This window comes from Lagenorhynchus albirostris, chromosome 18, assembly GCF_949774975.1.
Source record: "Lagenorhynchus albirostris chromosome 18, mLagAlb1.1, whole genome shotgun sequence".
NCBI classification, from domain to species: domain Eukaryota; kingdom Metazoa; phylum Chordata; class Mammalia; order Artiodactyla; family Delphinidae; genus Lagenorhynchus; species Lagenorhynchus albirostris.
Window position 1 is genome coordinate 50,608,666 of NC_083112.1, and position 22,259 is coordinate 50,630,924.

General features: G+C 34.6%; 1 protein-coding gene and 1 non-coding gene across 2 annotated transcripts in view; both read right to left on the minus strand.

The window, feature by feature from the left end:
• Positions 1 to 22,259, minus strand: part of MYCBP2 (MYC binding protein 2) — a 273,159-nt gene that overhangs the window by 68,785 nt on the left and 182,115 nt on the right. The window contains exons 48-53 of the mRNA XM_060129458.1: positions 19,228 to 19,283; positions 15,851 to 15,966; positions 13,727 to 13,824; positions 12,647 to 12,763; positions 11,782 to 11,922; positions 114 to 338 (exon numbers count right to left, since the gene is read on the minus strand). Coding sequence (XP_059985441.1) covers positions 114 to 338; positions 11,782 to 11,922; positions 12,647 to 12,763; positions 13,727 to 13,824; positions 15,851 to 15,966; positions 19,228 to 19,283 — 753 coding nt within the window. The remainder of the gene's footprint in view (positions 1 to 113; positions 339 to 11,781; positions 11,923 to 12,646; positions 12,764 to 13,726; positions 13,825 to 15,850; positions 15,967 to 19,227; positions 19,284 to 22,259) is intronic.
• On the minus strand, positions 13,402 to 13,474 carry TRNAG-GCC (transfer RNA glycine (anticodon GCC)). Its single transcript has one exon. It is a non-coding gene; the product is annotated as a tRNA-Gly (tRNA).

Consider the following 22,259-nt stretch of genomic DNA (forward strand, 5'->3'; position numbering starts at 1 on the left):
TAACATTTAAAGACCTGGGATGGAAATGGTAACCTTTGGAAGAAAGAGATGCTTTGGTTGTATTATATTAAAAACAAATATCTTAGAAGTCATGAAGCTACAAGAATCCATACCTCTCCCACTGCTTTGACTTTGTTTCCCAGAACTAACATTCCAATTGGGATACCTCTAAGGTTAGGGCAGCTTCTGATGTTGTGACCGGAAGGTCCCGTCTTCACTACCTTGTACATGCCTGGCCCTCCTCGCAAGAACGGCATATCCTGCTCTTGCATTGTTGCTTCCTGTGGGCAGCAGGAGTTTATGTCTTTGAAAAAGTCATCAGTACTAGTTTTAGGTTCCTGAAAATTTGAATAGGAAAAAAAAGTAAACAAAATACAATCTATTATCACTTTCAACATCCTTCTTAATTGCTTTTACAGCAAGTCCATAATGCATCAATTAAGAAAAATAACACATATCCAAAGATAGCTCAAGGGTTGGTTAATACTACTATTAAAGAATCTTTCAGTTATTCACTTCTGAACAATATTTAAAATAGAGTTGAAGAGAAGAAAAGATAGCAGGAGAGGAACTGAACCTCTAGCTTCTGTCCACCATAATTTGAGAAACACAGTAGTACTTGATTTTACTTTTATCTTTTAGTGAAATATTTAACAGTAGGATAAACAAAAATAGTTTACTATATGAACCACAACTGAATAATTTTGAATCATTATTACTGCATTACTGCCTGTCGGTATGGGTTAAAAAGTCTAAATCTTCATTTCCTTGTACTTTTGTTTATAACTATTAATAGAGAAAATAGGTATGAGGATTCTGGAGACTCATCTATAAACAGAGATAACAATGATGAAAAAATGTGCATGAAATATAGCTACATGTTAATATTTACTAGTTATGAATGAAATAAGAATGCTTATAGAATTTTAACAACTCACACTTTCTTAATACAGTACAAATAAAAATGCCTTGTTAGATTTGCTAGACCATTGTTAAACAGTGATATACTAATGCTTTTAACAGAAAAAGATGATTATATTTTAGTAGAGCGGAGAGATTAACATTAAAGATGTGGTTTTATATAAATATAATACATTTGGATATAAAAGAGTCACTTCTAAAATGAAAGAAAGGAACATACCCTAAATTTCCTGTTGAATCTGAATGCTGTGATGAAATTACTTCCTACGTGAATGCAATAAAGAGAAATAATAACCTTCCCATATTTGCTCTTTTTCCCAATTAAATGTAAAGGAAAGTTCTACACTGGAAATTCTTCCACTGTCATTATTACTTCTTTAAAACAGACTTCAACTGCATTTTTAAATACAGCAATATAGACTCTACAAATTGCTTTATTCAAATACAGTAAAAGATCATAATGGGACACTTATTCAAACATTAGGTTAAAATTAAATTAATATTTAGTTATGTTATAAATAGGATAAAAATGAAAAAAACCCACTAACATATTATGCAAGATAAAATATTACTGAATAGCTCTATCCCTATGAGTAGTCTCATTCCAAAAGAAATGTCCATTACATAGTGGAAAATTAAAAATAAAGTCATAAGGTTAAAAAAATGTGGATTCAAGAATTCTCCGTACCTGTGACTTTAATATATGGTTGGTCAGAAAAAATTTTAAATCCATTATTAACCTTCACATAATATCTTGTAAATTTCATTGTGGTGATGAATAATCATCAATTTTTACTTACACAAGTACGTGCTACGGACAGTATTTATTTACATTTACTATAATTACTGTACCATATTTGTCCAACATTCCTTATTTATATATTGGCAATTTAATGGAAAGGAGAATTTTAAGTACTTGAAAAATTTAGATTTACAATCTAAAATAAAATATGCATTTTATATACCCATGCATGCATATTTGTAAAAATTTATGTATGTGTACAACTATATGAATACAAAGAAAGCACTCAAAATAAAAATGGAGAGTAAGGTCTAAACTTTAAATTGTGCTGTTTTACTCATGAGATTTTCAGTAAATATTTTAAAATGTCATTGTGAATGATCAATTTTAGCAAATACATGATGCTATTTCATAGATGGAAGAGTCAAATTAGTCATATGTACAAATGATCTTTTAAAAATTACATGGCATGATGTAAAAACGAAACAAATATTCACAGATTTAGTGAAAAAAACAATTTCACTGGTCGAGATGATACATCTCGAGCATTTAATTAAGTTATAACAATATTTCCAATTTGACCACTCAGGGTAACAGTGAGAGAAAAGTCTTGGCAAACACTAATAATAATTATAATAATTGCAAGTTATTCACTGAAAGGCAATATAGGAGAACTGTCTTAAAATATTTACTATTTTATTGATTAGTTAAAGAAACTATATAAATTAATAAATGTACAGCAAAGTCTATCCTTTTTCTTAATACTAAACAGTATAAAAAGAACTGATAGACCTAAAATCACAGAACTGTGTCTGTTATTCTCAAGAAATCCTAAAATGCATGTTTTATTCTATACAGAAATTTAAGACCTGGGCACCAGCACATGAAATTGATGAACTGCAATGTTAATTTTTGCTCCCTGCAATCCCACCCCAACATTCAAAAGGCCACTGTGCAAGGCTAGGAAAAAAACAGAAGAGCCATAGGGTTGGAACTCTCCCACCTAAATAAGTAAGTTCTGAAAAAGCTAGACCTGTATATAATTGTTGGAGAAGCTAGTCATAAAGTTAGATATACCAAATTTGAAGTCAAGTAAAAGTTGAACTTACACTAGTAATACAGTCTTTGGCAGAATTAGAGGGGAAAGGTTTATGGGGAAACTCAATTGCAGAACTCTGTATAGATCGTTTTTGGTAAAAAGAAAATTTTTAAAATTAATCTTAAGTAAAGCCTTCAAAGATACAATGTAAAATTTGTTATACAAGCTGAAATACCTGAATAATGTATGACTGTTCCTTACAGTTAACTCACCTGGGGGAAAAAAGCTTTGGAAGTCCATGAAAATACGTCCAAATCCCTGACTCCTTGGCTAGCATTAAAGATATTCTGAGCAACAAAGTTTAAGAAAGAAAAATATCAACAAAGAAAGGGAACAGGATATCATCTGCAGAAGATGCGTTCACAGTAACAACAATGTTCTATACTCTAGCACCAGCACTGGAATATTATTTCACTAAAGGGAAACTGAAGCCACCTGAGTAAACCACACAGCAAAGAAATTCCAATACATAAGTTTTTGTCAAAAGCTCTCCATGGATATAGTGTGTCATGCCATTTACTACAATTAAGAGCCAGACATTGATTTAAACCTTAAGACAGTCAGTGCAAGAAGGACACCTTCAAACTCCTTTAAATGATGACGTGTCTATTCCAGTACAAGCTAGATTTCTTTTATGACAGAAGACAGTCTGTTGTTTTATAAAGAAAATGTGACTAACACAGATTGTATAGAGCAAATATTATTATGAATAATAATGGCATGTAGTATATGTGAATTCGTTATCTCTGTTTAAAGTACAAAAAAAGTTAAAAAGAAAAAAAAATCGAAGTCATTTTTCAATTTTGCTCTCTTCTATAAATGAGAAAACAGTCACTTGGAAATGTTACTGAAAGCTGTTAGCAAATTTGTTAAGAAAAGCATAGAGAAAAAGCATACAATCTGAACTTTTATCAAAAGGCAGACCTAGTTTTCTGCATCTCAAAGTTTAGGAAATGCACAGAGCATTTAGGATCTCTACTTTAGAGTCTAAAAATATTTTGTTACAGAACAACCAATTCACAGCAACATGGTCCCAGAAAAATTAACATTTTCACAAAATGTTTTCATAAAAATTAAAATGATATACATTTACACAGACATATCATCCTATTGAACATATTTATTTGATCGGAAATTAAAATCCTTCCAGAAACCACCAATTACACAATTTTACTGCTTATATAAATACAAAAAAGAGGACATTCAAAATGTTAATGAAAGTTGTCATTAACCAAGACTTCAGCACAAAAGAAACAACACAATTCCCAACCAACTGTAAGCCATTTTAGATAATGAGAATTTATTTAGTATTCTCCAGTTCTGTATTTTCCTCATGTATGTACATGTAGGGACAGATGTAGATACAGACCCATATACATACATATATGCTAATACAGAAATATAAAACATATAAAAGCCAGAAAAAAAATGAGCTTCTATTAGTGTGCCTACAGATAAATGCAAAACAGAAGAAAAAAACAAAAAACCAAAGCCCCCTTCATATTTAAAAATAGACAGCAGACAGGGCACTTCCTCTTTAGGTGAAGTGGAAACATGTTGCAAAGTATTTTGAAATGTTATTTTGGGGGGAAAAAGATGTCCTTACTGGTTCGTCCATGTATGTAAGAATTTGTGGAGTATTTGCTCAATGGTTTTTCTCCTTTGCAGAGAATAGCGGTGCAAACCTTTTGACATAAAACAATATTAATATTTTTTAGCATATTCTATTTTTTAGCATAAATTTTTCTAGCATCAAAAGCAATGTGAAAAGCGTTGTAAAAAGCAATGCAGATGAGTTAGGAATAAAGAAGCAATGTGGTGACTGACAACTTTAAAGCTTGTATCTCTCTTTTATTTTTATTTTTTTTAAATTTTTGCTGTGCTATGCAGCTTGTGGGATCTTAGTTCCCCGACCAGGGATTGAACCTGCACCCTCGACAGTGAAAGCGCGGAGTCCTAACCACTGGACTGCCAAGGAATTCCCTCTCTTTTATTTCAATGTGCAAACTCAAGTGTTTCCTCAGTCTGAGGACATGAGTTAACATATACAATGATACCTTAAAGTGATGTAACTGCTAACCATGGTAACAAATTGCCAATAAAATCAATTTTGTACATGTTAATTATAAGTGGATTCAAATTTGACTCTTTTTTGCTTTTGTTCTGCATTTGTAGAAAATTCTTTCTACACTGGTTTACTATAAGATTATTTTTAAAATGTGTTATCCTAATAAAATTGCATTTATCAAGTATCAAAAAAGCACCAGATAGAAAACTGGAGTTTAAAATTAAAATGTACTTGCATAGTTTTCTTTCAAAAATTTAGGAAAGTTTAGTCTAATGATACGAACATGCATGAAAATATTAATCTCTCCAAAGCCTCAATTTCTCACTATTAAAATATATAAATTAGCTTTCATATTGTATAATTTTATAGAATAATATGAGCACCACTATATATGTATGTAAAAGTGTGTATATATATACACACACGTATACGAATACACACATATCTACAATAATCTAAATCATTTTATTCTCAAAGACTATTGTGAAGGCAAAAAAGTTCTGTCAAGAAAATTAGAAACTGAAGCATGCTAAAAACCTAACTAAATTGATGAGCACCAAATTGCAACTCTAAGACAATAATCTTTCAAGGCATAGAAGAGACCAAATAAGCGAATAATTTTAATGGAGAAATACATGACCAAACATGCCAAATGCGCACGCAAAAGAAAAAAAAGAAAAAGAAAAGATAAAAAAGATAGTAATTGTTTCATTGTGCTGGATGATCACAGAGTTAAAAATTGCCAATTTTAAAGTGAAAAAGATAAAATATCTCAGAGAAATTAAACACAGCATATATACAAACAATTATAGTGTTATTTTAATAGAGGCTTAAATTAAGGCTTAAATGGAATTTAAGCCTTAATTCCATTCTGTTTAGGAAACTTAAACATCAAGCTAAAGTATGAAATGAAGCTTTTGATAACCATCTAAGGACAGCATATTTACTAATGGTGTATTAAGTAAATACTTAGTATTTAGTAGGACTGAAAAACAGGTTATGCATACATATACACACAAATTTATTAACGAGACAAAACTAAGAAATTTGGGGTATATTAAAGCTGTGACTATCAGGCATCATTAGGTATCCCAAAAGAATGAAACTGACATAAAATGCAAGAAACATTTGCTAATTTTACCAATTACCCTGAGTAACATTATAAGAGAGAATACCAAATGATATTTTTCCTTCATCTCTCCCCCAAATCTTCAGAGCCCCCAAATTCAGAAAAATCAGCCTACTTTCTATATGTGAACACCAATCAGCCTAAGTAGGTAGCAAGCGGTTTGTATAATTGCACGGCGTGTTCGTAGACTCAAGTTGCTTCTGTAAGAATTTGGATGATATGGGCATTATAAAGATATCTTTGAATACTTCTAATGAGGTATCATATACTTTCCTTGATATAAACTTTCTCTACCACTCAACCTCATTCACAATGTTAAAAGACCTCATTTTTGACAAAGAATCCAAAGAACTGGGCCTATAAGTTTCAGATCAGTAATAGCTCCTACTTTAGAAGCAAACTTGCTTTCCAAAAAATTTAGGATCTATTATAGGCAGTCAAATGTCTCCCAGGTCATGTGCATAACTGATTTTCTCTCTCTTTTTAAACATATTTTCCTTGGTCTCTGAAACATTCTTTTGGCTTACATTTGTAGTTTCCAAATCTTAAGAATTTTAATTTAAAATCAGCCTTCCCCAGGTATACCTTCAACATACATCACGATATTCATCCTGATTCAGCCATTGAAGTTATTAGTATTCATATTTATTTAATTGTGGAGTTCTAGCCAAAGTAATATGATTCTTATAGCTAGATTTACTTTATCCTTTTATAACTATTTATTCTTATGGCTCCACTAGATTAAGGTACACTAAACATAAAAAAATAGGCTTTGGAATCACATCACCTGGAGTTCCAGAGCTAGCTCCACTACTTACTACTTATGATCTTGGGAGAATAGCTCTCTTCTGTCACTGGAAAAATGAGAATGATAAAAACTTAACATCAAAGGGGCACAATGAAAATTAAATGAGAGAATTAAGGTATGGAGCATAAGAGGGTCAGAAATTATTTTAAGCAGTATGATCCTGCCAAATGCCAAGAACTAAAATTTAGTATTTAACAAATGTTGAAAGCCCACCACGAGCAAAATGTAATATTTAACACTCTGGAAGAAAAAACATAAGAAGGGATTCTAAATGAGCCCTAACCCTGGAGGAGCTTAACAGAAATAAGAGGTATATAAATACAAATGGGCTAAAGGCCAAAAAAAATCCAAACTAAACGTATGGGTAGTTGGAGAAAGACATTTATAAGCCTTTTCCGCTTTTACAGACAACGTGCTACCTGAGAAAAGAGAGAAAAAGCTAATTTCCCCAGTACTTATATGCTTTTCACCCTCAATTCTTGCTTCACCCGTATCGACCATTTTTTAGTTCCCATACATAGCATGCGTCCATAACTTTGGACATCTGATTCTCTAATGTGAAATTACTTTACTTTGTCCTGGCAATTTTTCTTTAAGATTTCCTCAAATGTCACCTCCTAAGTAAAGTCACTCTATAACTTAACACAATGTGACTTAATTATCTGAATATTGTATGTCTATCCCATTACATAGTGAGTACCCCAAGATCAAGAACTGCACTCTTACTTATTTTGTATCCCTCCCCTTTGCCTCTCCACCCAACACCTATTTCCCAGCTTAGTATCTGGTACATAATAAGGACTCAATAAATATATGCTGAGTGAACAATTAATGAACTGATAACTACAGCATTATTGGCATGTACAGGGATGAGAAATGTTGACAGAAACTTTTGAGTCTGGCCAATTAGGAAAATATTAGAAAAGTTAGAAAAAAAATGGAAGCAAAAGCATTTTAGACAAATGAAACAACGTAAAGAAAGACTCTAAGATGTAAAATTAAACAGTGTGTTCTAAAAGGGGCAACAAGTTCTAAGAGACCGTGAGCACCTCACAAAAAAGAATCTGCACTCTTCATATTTATCCCTGTTCTTCCCACTGATGTAAAAAATATTTTTTGATTTAAAAATATTCTAAAAAAGACATAGTCATAATATGGATGTCTAATGCTATTTAATCTCTAAACTAGAGCATTACTAAAGTACTAAAACACAGTTAAAGTCATATTTGAACTAAGTTAGGATGTGATTATTTCTTAGTAAAGTAATGATGTTTAAATAGAACTGCTGCTAGGTAGGCCAAAATTTAGCTAAAGTACTTATCTACAATGAAAATGATAGTTCTACAGTATGAGTAAATAAATAAGACAGTGCAACAAAAATCATTTTAAAGCTCATTCTAAATATGACTATTTATGGTAATCTTTAAAAAAAATAGTTCATCAAATATTTAGTCAGCGTTCAATTTCCAATCCCTACCCCCATTCTCTCCAACAGTCTGAGTCAGGCTCCAAATAGGGTACACGCACTCATGTGAATACAAAATTGTTGTAACTAGAAAAGGCTGAAGAGGTTGATGTAAGGGCTGCTCAAGGCAACTTTTTGGTACTTTTGCATCTAAGTTAGTGGCATTAGTCCTCGATAATTTCTAATTTTATTTCCAATCTCCGAGCTTTCTTTTTTTAATTGAGTAGTGTTTCACAATGGTTAGCCATAATTTATAGTTGATCTACTCACAAACGAACTGAAGTATAAAAAGGGAGAATAGGTGGCCAGCATTTTTCTAGTAGTAAATGAAGTAAGAGATGTAAAGGGAAGAAGCAGCAAGATGTGTTTGTTTAGCTGTATTAGTTCCTTGAGGAGATGAGATGGAATCATTATCCCCTCTATGTCCTATCATGCTCTGCCCTGTAGAGTAAGGTACTCATTAAAAACTTATTGACTGTATGAGAGGCCTGTCCTGGTCCTTAAAATCAAAACCTTGGAAAACTAGCCTGTTCTTGCCTATGCCAGGCTCTGACTCTGTGGGTCCTCATATAACACCCTCATTGAAGCAACTTTATACCAGATCTATTTGAAACCCTAGGCCAGTTGTCACACATCCCCTCTGTCCTCTTTGGTCACCACATAAAATATAAACCCTTATGTCATCTACCTGTTCTCTTCTTATACCAAAACTACTCTAGGCTTCCTCCTGATCCAACATCTAATTATTCCCATTTGTCCCATGACTTTATATTGTATCTAATGGGACTTTTCTTCCAATCGTATACAAACTCTCTTTCAAACCTTGCAGGTCACAGTGTTGCCATCACTGGTATGTCTTCGTGTCGATGTGGATATCATCCAACTGCCTAGCCTTTTAGTTCTTAGACTTGGGCAGTTCCAATGACCTTTACTTCCAACATTCTTCAGCTGCCCTCTCACAGCCACATTAATAAGCCATTTCATTCAATAAAATGCTCTAAGTATGAAATCAAATTCAAATATGCTATGTTATCACAAAAATTGCCTATCTCCTTCCAGCTCTTCAAGTATAGCACACTCACTATATTGTTCTATTTTATTAAGTCCTCCAAGTCCCCTGGACCATCCATTTGTCCTTTCACATTTCCACCTTAGGCTGGATCCCACAGTTGGTGATCTCAATTGCTCTTTCATCAGCATCTGAAATTCCCTTTTGTCCCTATTTTCCTGTCATAGCAGCTCAGAAAATTCCAGCCAATGCTATCATCTGTTTTCCTGGATCCTTTAATGCTGGATACTTAGGGCCATGGGAGAGGAAGGGTATCCAGAATGGATCTATCCAGTGGTCCCACTGGGTCCTTAGTGGCCCAATAATCCCCAAACAAGTAATTTTTTGTCAGATCCTGCTCCTATTTCTCTCAAACATTACTCCAAATCTTTATGGCATTTCTAAACTCTCTAGCTTAACTCAATTGTTTCAATCTCAACAGATGACTTTTCTCCCTTCTATATGGAAATCACAGTCTCCTTCAACCTCTTCCCTTCCTCCCTCAACCCTAAAAACTTACCCACTGCCATACATACCCCCTCGTCCTTCACAGAAACAACTCTCCAATGTGCCCTCAATTCTATTTTCTCCTCCTCTTTCAGCCTTCAGATTTCTTATCTACATCTTTAATGTCTCCCTTTTCTACTGGCATCTTTCCTTTAATTTGTAAGGATCTCAAGTCACTACCATCCTTGAAATAAAGGAACCAGAAAAACCTCAGCCTTCTTAATGATACCAGATACTCTGAGTTACTTAACATTAAAAGAGAACTCATGCCATTCTTCAACATAAAGACAAGCTAGAAAATATCAAAAACTACTTCATTTTACTTTCTATCTCCAATATTCTTCATCTAGATTTTTCAAATACGTCAGTGATAATCTCCTCATTCACATACCAGTGAAAAGCCATCAATGAATATTTGTACGGCTCACTCCATTTAGCGTTCCCTCTTACCTTTATTATGTCCTCTCTCTCTGACCTCAAGACTGCCTACTAAAAACTGTCTCTTGGCTAGAGTTTAAAAGCATCAAATAACAGAACAGCAGTCGTCCAAAATGAAGCCATGGGATTCAGAACTTCAACACACAGCACACTTCTGGCTCTTCCTTTCTACCTTTGTTTATTCTCTTGCTCTATCTGTGTGAATATCTTCCTCTTCCAAAACCACCTCCTCAAATGAGCAAACAAAGGAATTAGGAAGAAAATTTTGAAGTGGGGAAGGTAGTAAAGATAATATAACCTAATATAATGCCTTATTAGGGCCTTAAAATACACAAAACTCTGAATTGGTCAAAATTTAAAAAATATGCTGTTAATGACATAAACAAAATGGCTATTATAATTATCTCATTTAAAATATCATTTTCGTAATCTTGAAGAACATTTGGTTACCATAATGAGAGATGGGTTCAAACAATTTAAGGCCAACTTTCGAGTTACGGATGAAAAAAATCAAAAAAGCAGTAGACCAACACTCTCCAAACTTTCTTTATCACGCATCTATTTGTAAACAGTATATAGATAGATATATCTCTCCCCACTGTACTATTATAAAACATATACAGAGGAAGAGAGAAAAGAATGAAATCAATAAATTTAAATAGAAGTTCTGTTATTTTCTTTCCCAAAGAATCATCTTGTATACACCCCTTTGCAGAACATTACTCTGAACTATTAAGGAGAAAAACAAACAATATATTAAAATGATTTGATATAAAGAGCTAGTTTTATATACTGATTTTTAAGAAATTCAACTGTTTAAAATACTAAGGTTTTTTCAAAATAAAAATTTACCTGTTCTATTCATTAGCGGTGTCATAAGGAATACATTTGATGGAAATGAAAAAGAAAAAAATCATATATTTCTGTTTAAATTATAAAAAGAGCTGTGGGTTCCTATCATATTTAGTGATATAGAAAACTTTTGAACACTCTAAGTATTCTACTACACTGTCAAAGAGGCTCAGTGAATTCTCTCAGACACTAAGATTTAACTTCAACTAGAACACTACAGCACCACAAGTCTAAAAATCCACCTTATTTAACACAGCAGTATCACATGCCAAGAAAGAAAAGATTCAAACTTAAGCAACACAGAATTACAAAATGCCAACATAAAAAAAATACATTATACATATTTCTGAAATGGATAGTAACACTGAATTCTTAAATTTTAGTTTGGAATTCATTCCAAACAGTAGTGTGAATAAGCAAGGAAAAAAAAAAAAATGTAACCGCTCTCGTTCCCTACCTCTGTGTAAGGAATTCAGCAGGCCTAGTTTTAATTTACTACTTCCTGCTTGTGATGGACCATAGTAAGTAGTAAGGTCCTTAGCCTTGCCAAACTCCCTCTTTATTACACAGAAGCTCTCAGAATTCAAGCACTTAAAGTTATTTAGTTGTGGTTTACCTCAGAACTGAGAAGCCTTAATTAAAGAAAGCCCTGTAATGAGGACAGAGTATACCTAGAAAGCTTTTTAAAACCGCCTTTTACTTACGTCAACAGGGACCAGAAGACTCTTCCCAAGATGTTGATTAAAAGAGAGGCACCAGGCTTCAGTGTAACCATTCATGTTAGGAACATACTTCTTTATCGTCTCATCATTCAGCCTCAGCCACACACCATCATCATTGTGGATCTACGGAATACACGCAACACAAACAAGCCACGCCCTCCTGTAACTCCTATGAGGGTAGCAAGGTCTGATAGGCTACAAAGCAGGCAAATAATGCTGGACATGGAGATTAAGCATCTAGTTTTTGCAGAAGGTAAGAATGGGAGAACCTTTAAGGAAAAAAACAGCAAGGAATGCCAAGCAACATGATAATTCACATGGTGAGATGGTAAAAAACAATGTCACTTAGGAGTAAAAAGCACACAAAAAAATCACACTTTAAGATAAATATTTCAAACATAAAATCAGATGTTTCCCAAAAGAACTTAAGACTTTCTTTCCCTCAATTTAGATTTTCATAATTGGAAGTTACTTGACTGTATTATTAGAAAAATGTACTGTCCAAAGTTAAGGCAATATAATAAACACATTCAAAAACAAACCACATTTTAAAAATTCAAGAAAAACTGTACTCATTTTCATTGAATCCTTGTACAGGCTCTGACTACCATGTTAACCGAATTCCTTTTATGCTAAAAATATAATTTTAGTTACTTTTTTATTGATAAAGAAAAATGAATGCAATGTTTGAAACTCAATGAACAGAATTTTGAAATTCTGTGAAATGATTTCCCAAACACTACCCATAAAACACATTCTAACAAACAATTTAGTAAACTTACACTGTGCAAACAATGCAAAAACTTTCTGTCCAAAATTTATTACCAAGTGTTTCCTTACAAATTACCTCATCAATGAAAGTGATGGTTCCATTGACCTTCACTATGCCTATCTGCTCACTCTGAAGGGAAGGGTGGCTACGGATACGGAGCCCTGCACTGTCCTTGGCCACAAATCTTCGAACCTGAGAAAGGCAAAGACAGACAGGTGAGACGGGAAATCACAGAACAGAGACCTTATAAGTAAGTGGTAAGAGAGAAAATTAAACAGAATTGAAAGTGTAATTCTCAGAAAGTTTCCAAAATTATTTGTAGCTGGTTTCCCTGTGCAAATAACAGTGGTTAATTGATAAAAACAACAACAGAAAACATTTATAAAACAACATTTAAAAAAAATGTTGTTTTTTCAAAATGTGTAAAAATGTAAATTATTGAAAAAAAGAAAATTATTAATATACGTTTATAATTTCTTTTCTAAACTTTGAAGACATGATAAAAAGGAGAAAAGAGCCATTTTTTTCCTTTCAGGAAGGTATATAAATTCTATTATCCACGTTTCATTTTTAATAAGTAGTTTACTAAAATTCCTATAGTGCTTACTCTTTAGATGTTAGGAAATGAATTTTTTCTTTTAACAGCACAGGATACGTTAACCTTGTCAACTTTATACACTCAATTTCGGTAGACGTTTTGTGAATTGTAAACTTTTTTTTTTAAGGGGTAGCTTTTATTTATTCATTTGGCTCCACCAAGTCTTAGTTGCGGCACGCGGGATCTTTCGTTGCGGCACGCGGGATCTTTCGTTGCAGCATGCAGGATCTAGTTCCCTGACCAGGGATCGAAACTGGGCCCCCTGCATTGGCAGTGCAGAGTCTTAACCACTGGACCACCAGGGAAGTCCCAATTGTAAACTTTCAATAACAGAAAGTACACAAGACCTATAAATTACTATAGCATTATACAAAGAAACCAAAAAGTACAGGTTCTACAATTCATTTAGGAATTGTTCCAGTTCATTTAGGAATACTTAGAATTCGAATACTGAAATAAAGTAAACTATGAGGTGTTTGATGGCTACCTTGAAGCATCAATGAAGAAAATTAATAAATCTCAGACCAGTTCATTCTCTGATTTCATTCTACCCTAACCTTATTTGGTTGAGGCTCAGTCTTTGGTTTGACCAGCTGAGTTCCTGGCGGTATCATCCCTTTCGGTGGGTCTTTCACTTTTACTTCGAGGCCAGCATCTGTAAGAAAAGGAAAGGGAACTTTAACACTTGAGAACACAAGGGAGGGAGGACCCTTAAACCTAACTTAATATACATTCACAGGCTATTTTAAACAATTAAAACAAATATCTGAATTCTGTCCTCTTAAGGTGATTCATATTTAATAGCTAAGAGAGAAATATCTGAAAAATGACCTTAGGATTCCAAAGGGGTGTCTCAGGGGTTCAAGGAAAAGAGGAGGGGCTATGGAATATGTAAAATAATACTGAAAAATTCAAAATAATCAAAAAGAAACCCTTGTGTGATCAAACGTTATCTCATAACACCCAATCAGAACACTACTTATCATCTATACCAATCATCTCATGAATAACAGGCAGCACAGCATGGTGTTTAAGAGCTGGGCTTCTCATGTTAGACTTGGCTGTTCCCACATCTGCCACCAACTGTTTGACTCTCTGTGCCTCATTTTTTTAATCTATAAAATAGGGATGAGAATAGCACCTATCTCACTGAGATGCTGTGAGAATGAAATGATTTTAAAAATAAAATATGTAAGGTGTGTATAAAATTTTTTAGATATATATTAAATGCTATTATCATCCTCCTTATTCTAATGAATTATTATCTGTCCTTGACTGCAGTCAAGCAAGATCCTAGTCTACTAACAGTTTGGTTACCTTTGGAAAAAGCTAAGAAAGTGGGGAACAAAATGAATGATTCTAAGTAACTATGAATCTTTTTCTTCAGTGTCTTTCCAGAAAACAAATATAAGCGGATTTTTCTTATTTACTTTGTATCAGTTTCCTTTACCCGCTATTAGCCAAGAAGAAACCATTCTTGACTATCTCCACTTTTGAACTGCTGTAATGTGTGCCCCTTGCACATCACTACTTATATTCTACTTCATGTAATTTTGCTTGGCTGTTTTATCTTACAATCATCAGTAAGTTGTCAACACTTGCCAGGAACTGCCTTACCTAGAACAATGTTTTGCCCAGAACCAGCGAAAGTTTGCTGAACTAAAGGCTTTAAAGATATGCTGAAATAAGAGTGCAGCAAAGGCTGCCACTAAATGTCTCTAGGATGGTATAGATGAATCTAACATATCTGATCCTATAGTTACATTAATGTATATTCTATACATCTATGGTTACAACAATGTAAAGTACCTCTTTATCTTCACTGTAAAAACAAACTACTGAAAGTTTCCCAAAGGGTATTTTAGTGGAATGTTAATCAGTATTCCTTTTATCTCTAACCTGTCTCCTCTTCCCTACATGTAAGGTTCTCAAGATAAGGATTAAACAAATTTAGAGAGGCTTCTTAATTTCAAGGTTTCTTAGAATCCCAAATATGATAATATGAATTGTATTAATGTCTAAGATGAGACTACAATATATTGGGCTTTCTAAATCTGCCTGATCATAGGAACCCTTTTGCTTGAGGAGCATTAGGAAAGACAGTGTTATAAGGAATTCATATTGATAAACACTTATTAGAGCTTTGTTGTCCTACTATTGTCCTATTATATGGATAGTTTAAAAATAAAGAAAAGAGAAAGATTAATGCCCAAAGGAAAAGCAATATATTTTTCAAAGTTAGTGGTAGGTAAAAAAAATTCATATTTTCGGCAAGTATTTATTGAGCAGCCATCATACACCAGGCACTGAGCCAGACTGGGAGATCCAAAGATGAAAGAGGTGTCTGCTCACAGCCAGGAAGGGAAGACAGACATACCACGGGGTAGGGAGATGAGGCATGAATATGGTTATAGCACAGCACGGAGGAGATCGAACCTGACCAGCCACATCAGGGAATGCAGGGAAGGAATCATGAGGGCTACAATGACCCACAAATTATTACAACATACCTTAACAATGCACGAATTAAGTACTCATTATAAAGGAGGCTATGAAGCCCCCTAAAAGTTATGAAATCTGTCCATGTCTGTGATACATGTTAAAGGGCAAACTAGAACAGAAAGAGGATTTTGATTCTAGTTCTTTGCACTAAGTAACTCACAACTTAAAAAAAAAAATACCTATTTCAATGCCATCGATTGTAACATGAATGGTGTAGAGTCCAATAGCCCCCGGAGTCCAATTTGCACAGTAAGTGCCATCGTTATTGACCCGAATCAGCATATTCTCACTGGGTCTGAAAGGAAATAAGATGGGTACTGCAACATTTACTTTTGGTTAAACAGCTGACATCATCATTAACATGTATCAGCAAACATAAAATTTCTGATTGTATTATCATAATGAATAGCAATCCTACTGTCATAGCACGTTTTCCTACTCTCCATGATTGAATTTACTTTTTCCTCCTCACCTCAAACCTCTAGCACCACTCTTCCTCACTCTCAGCTGATCATGACCTCATCACTTTCTTCAGTGAAAAACAGAAGCAATCAGATACAACCTCAAAGTTGCAATCAGATTAAACCTATTTTCCTCTACCTCCTGTTACAATGGAAGGAGTGTCCTGGGTCTTGTCCAAAGCCAGCCACTCCACTTGTGCTGTGACTCTCATTCCGTCAGCAGTTCTGTGATGCAATTGTCTCTCATTCATCGTCAATTTCTCCCACTTTTCCTGGATCACTTCTATTTCTTTTTCCTTTCTATACAAACAAACTCAGAATCTTTCATCTTAAACACCTCCCCTTGATATTACAGCCTTCCCTAATATGGTCTCATATCTTTTTTCCCATTTACAGCAAAACTTATCTAAAGGATTACCTACAATCACTCTCCATTCCCTCATTTCCAATTCTCTTCCAAAGCTTATTACCCTCACTAGGCTTTTGCTCCCAACACTTCATTGCAATTGATCATGTCACAGTCACCAATGACCACCACGTCCCCAAATCCAATCATTGCTTCTTCATCCTCAGCAATCTCTCAGTAGCATTTGATAACAACTGACAACTCCTCCTTTCTTGAAAACACTTTTTTTTTGCTTCTGCAACATTTTTCTGGTTTTTCTTGTACCTCAACGGCCATTCTTTCTCAGTGTTTTGTTGGCTCTCCCTTTTCTGAGCACCCTTTAACTTATGGAATGCCCCAGGATTTGGGTCTAGATCTTCTTTTTTCTTTCAGTGTCATCTCTCTAGTTGACCAGTCATCCATTCCTCAGTTTTAAATACCATATGTATAAAGATGACTCAAACATTTATTTCTCCCCTGAATTTCAAACTGTTATTTCCCACTGCCCTGGAAATATCCCCACTTGCATAACTAAGAGGCGTCTTGGCATCTCAATTTTAATATACCCAAAGAAGGATTTTATTCCTCCTAACCCCAGCACCCAGCAAAACAAAACACTCTTGCTCATTTCTCAGACTTTTTGATCCTCCCCAAAATCATGATACCAGGGGTCAGTAACATTTTCTGTAATGGTATTTTAGTCTACTGAGCCAAGCAGTCTTTGTCACAGCTTTTTAACTCTGTCACTGTAGTGTAAAAACAGCCACAGACGATACATAGGCTCATGAGCAAGGCTGTGTTCTAATATGACTTTACAAAGACATGCCTGGTTGGGTCTGCCGGCCAATCTTGGCAAACCCCTCTTCTGCTGGATAATCTATCCTGCTGCTGAAGCTGAAGAAACTTACATTCACTCTTGGATCTTCTCTTTCCTTCACCTCCCATTTCATTGTAGCAGCAGGCTGTTGGCTTCACCTTCTAAGTATATCCCGAATCCATCCACCCCCTCTTCACTTCCACCGCTAAGGCCCTTCCACCGCTAGTCCAAGCCACCTTAGAGTCTCTAACTCATCTCTCTATTCCCACTCTTGCTCCCCTGGATTTCATTCTTCAGAGAGCAGCCACAATGATCTTTTTAAAACTATAAATCAGATTATATCACTCTCCTGCTAAGAGCCCTCCAAATAAATTTCTTACAAGAAAACTCAAACTTAACACAGCCTACCAGTCCCTATGTAATTGCCTGGTTCTCTGATCTCATCTTCCACCATTTTCTTTCCTGCTCACTATTCTCCAGCCCCACTTTCTGTTCCTCAAAGACATCAAGCTCCATCTACCCCAGATTTCCTCTTCCTAGATTGAACTTCCCCAAATCTTTACACAACCAACTACCATCTAGCTCTCCACTCAAGTAACGCCTCCTCAAACAGCCTCCCCTGTCATCCAATACTTTGGTGACCTATCCCATCCCCATCACTCTCTATCAAATACCCTTATTTATTATTACTATGTAGTTTACTTATAGTTTGTTTCTCCACAGGAATGTATCTGCCATGAGAACCAGCACCTTCTCTATCTTGTTCATAGAAATATCCCAGTGCCTTCCACAGAGTAGATGCCTAATAGTATTTGCTGAAATAATAAATGCATTCACTTTGACAAGAGACTTTTAAAATTGAGTTTAAAATGCCCAATGCATAGAAAAACCTATTTACTGGCAAATGGCCAATTTGTTCTTATTTAACATGCTATAAACCTATAGAGTCCATATTTAGTTTACAAAAATCATATGCTTCCACTGAATGGATATTTTGTAATTAAAACTAAGCCAGAGACAAAATGCTACTTCCCTATTCCTAGACAAAGATACATTCTCAAAACTTCGCTATTTTGGCAGAACACTTTCTAGATTGTGCATTAAAACTCTACTTTGCATACGTACCAGAGTAAAGTCATAGTAACCTGTTAATTTCTAATAAGTCATTGATATATGATAAATACAAGTACTTATGCTGTTTCAGATTCACTTCAGAGCTTTTTCTAAATTCCATGGAGGTGGTCTGTCTAAAGTACAATCCATCTAATAAGTTTTTCCAAGCAACTGTTTTAAAAAGTATTTCTCCTAACAAGCAAATAAAATAGTAAGCCAAAAACTCAGTTTCAGAAAATCTGCTTCAATCTGGAGTTAAAAGAATTACCCAGGGGCTTAAAAATAAAGGACTTCATAACTGAAAATACAAATACAACATACACTGAAATCGCTCTGCCACTCATTAGGTGAAGGAGAGAGGGAAACAAAAAGAGAAAAAACAAACTAACCAATGTTTTACAAGCCAATTTATATACTTTTAGCTACTAGTTATTTCTTTATTACCTTAGTATTATGTAACATATTGGCAGTGCTATAGTTCAATATAAGTACATTCTACCTGTGAATCTACACATTATAAAACCTGTTGTAAATCTCTACCAGGGGATATGGGGATATATGTATACATATAGCTGATTCACTTTGTTACAGAGCAGAAATTAACACAACATTGTAAAGCAATTACACTCCAATAAGGATTTAAAAAAAAAGAAAATCTCTACCAGGAATTTTTAAATCCTATATTTATTTATAGAAAATAAGGTTGGAACGCAGGGTGATCTTAGTTATAAGCAGTTGGCAACACATGTTTTGGCTACGCTTTGAAAAAATGATCCTCACCTCTTAGGAGTCGGTGATGCAAAACGCAGTTCTTCAAATGAGTAATTTTCATAAACCTTTAAGAAAGAGATGAGCAAGAATCGCAAAATCATTAGAAACATTCTTAACTAACGCACTGATAGAACATTCAATAAGTGGTGCTGAGACAACTGGTTATCCATACAGGAGAAAAAGAAAAAACTCAATTACCTACATCACACCATTCACAAAAATAAATTCTAGGTGTGTTAAAGACATAGATGTAACAAATAAAACATCAACAAATTCAGAAGAAGAAAAAGATAGTATGTTTTGAGCACATTAAAATTTTAAATTTCTCCAAAACAATGACACTATAAAGAAATGGCAAAGTTAAGCCTTCACCTCGGAGAAGGGGATTCGTAATTCATTTAACCTTAACGGGATATGAATCCATAATATATACAGAACAAATCAATACAAAAGACAGAAACAACACAAAAGAAAAGTGAGTAAAGGCAAGTCACTGAAGAGGGAAATCTGAAAGGCCAATAAACATTTGAAAAGTTATTCAACTAGACTGCGGATCAAGAAAATGCAAATTAAAACAACAAGATGATCCTATCCCAGTCATCAAGTAGTGCTGGTAAGAACCAAATGCTGGTGAGAACATGAAGTACCTAGCATTTTGATACACTGCTCATGGGCATATAAATTTTGGCAATATTTAATATAGCTGAAGACAGGTATGTCCTACTATCCAGCAGTTCCACTTCTAGATATATAGCTTAGAAAAACTCTCGCTCATGTGCAAAAGGGGACATATACGAGGATGTTTATTTCAATACAATTTACAGTAGTGAAAAAAACTAGAAACAACCTAAATGCCCATCAGTAGGGGAATGAACAAATTATGGAACAGTAATACACTGGACTACTTCAAAGCAGATAAACTGAATGCACTACAGCTACATGACTAAACCTTAAAAACAATGTTGGACAAACACTGGCAAAGTGATGGGTGCATATGATACCATTTTTATAAACTTCTGAAAAATACACAAAATTCTAAATACTATATTCCTTACAGATTAACTTGTACTCAGTAAAATACAAAAAAATGTATCTGGGGAAGAAGAACCATTAATTACCTTCAGGACAGTGGTTACCTCTAGGGAAGGGATGGGAATGGGTCCAGGGAGAAGGGTTTACAGAGGGTTGCAATTGTACTGTTAACAATCTGTTTCTTAACAGAAATAACAAAAAGATCTGAAAAAGTTTGGTGAAATGTAAAGATAAAAATGGGTTGTAGGTACATGAAACTTGTCGCATTATTTCCAATACTTTTATATTCCTGCAGCAATTCCAAATTAACCTTTCAAGGTTCAGGTAAAGTTCTCCAATTGCTCATTCATTTCTAACTACTACTATACTTACAGCAAAGAGAAGCACACCCACACCACTCACAAGCCCCCTTCCTTCGCCCCACCCTCGCTATTTTCATGAAAGTGATTTAGAAATGACCTAGCTTCTGTCACCTACTAAAAAGTTCCAAGTGAGGAAAATGCAATTTCAGGGTAAGTCTAACAAGATTACAACGGTGTTAATAGCAGGAAAACTCAAGTTTCCAGATTCACAGTACAATGGGTTTTCTACTCCAACAATTTCCCTCAAATACATATTATTCTATTTAACAATGAAAGGATAGATCATATCTCACTTTTACATCCTCCACCATATTTAGTTCACTACTGGGTAGCACACGGTATCTGTGAATGGTTGATATAAGAGAATCCCCTTTCCTGGAACGTGAATTAATATCTCAAAGAGACAGTTTGGAAATGGTATTCTGTAACTGCCTTAACCTGGGCCTCTCAGAACATTCCTGAAATACTGAATTCAGTTCTGGTAACTAGATTTTCAAAAGAAATTACACAAACCTAAGTATGTTCATAGGAAACTAAAAGAATAATTAGGGAGGTAAGGAATCCAGAAACTAAATCTCTTAAAAAAAAGTTGAAATGAATGAGAATATTTAGCTTCAAATTCTTTAATCATGGACAACGCATCCAAAACTCTAGCTTTTCAGTTCCTTTATTTCTTCAACCTCAATAATCTCAACTTCAACTTTGTTTCAGCCACTCGTACCAAAAGTCACAGACCTGTGATGTTACTCAGAACTGTTCAATCTCTGATACCAAAATAAAATGGCCTGCTCCATTCTCTGCCTCCATAACTCCTACCATATCTATTCTTAGATTTCTAGTCCTTCTCACCTCCTTAAATTTCTCTCTCTGAATCCACTTTTATTTTCCCTTCCAAACCAGCTGGGTTCCGCTGTCTTTTCTTTAACCACCATATGCTCAACTTCCTTCTCAGTCACTGCTCTTTTGTTGAACTATCTGGCACAAGGTCCATGCCGACTCAATCCAAATGATTATCTTATTCGCGTTCATAAGACTCACGCTGCACTGTTAACACAGGATCTTCAGTTCAACTGATTCTCCAAGGATGTCTGATAAGTCTTTTCTGATCAGTTTCTCTCTGTTCTCTACAATGACTATTTCATTTTTTCCCTTTGTTTCAAAATCTTGACCCTAAGATTAATCACTCCAATCTCCAATCTAAAACATATAATTGCTATCATAAATAATTCTTTGCTGCACAACCTACAAATTTATTAGCAATTGTATTAATTCTTTTCTTCTCCCTCTCCTGGTACAGTGAAAGGTGCAATACTCCTATGTACAGCCAATCCCTCCACCTGAGCAACAGATACTATTATTATCTCTTGGAGTATCTACATTGTTCCCTTCTTCTCAATTGTCTCCTCTTCAGTATTAAAACATGTCTTTCTATATTCAGTCTCAGACTGTAAAGCCTTCACTCAATCCCATTTCCTCTGTTCCTTTTCATAACCAAACACCTTGAAAGACTTACCTACATTCGTTTTCTCTTTAGCTATCTTCACTTCTTCTTCATCTACAAATTAATCAACTGACTACGCCTCTAAGGCTGCTCCTGCCAAGATCACTGATCACTGCTAGATCCTTTTCAAGACTTCACTCTGCAGC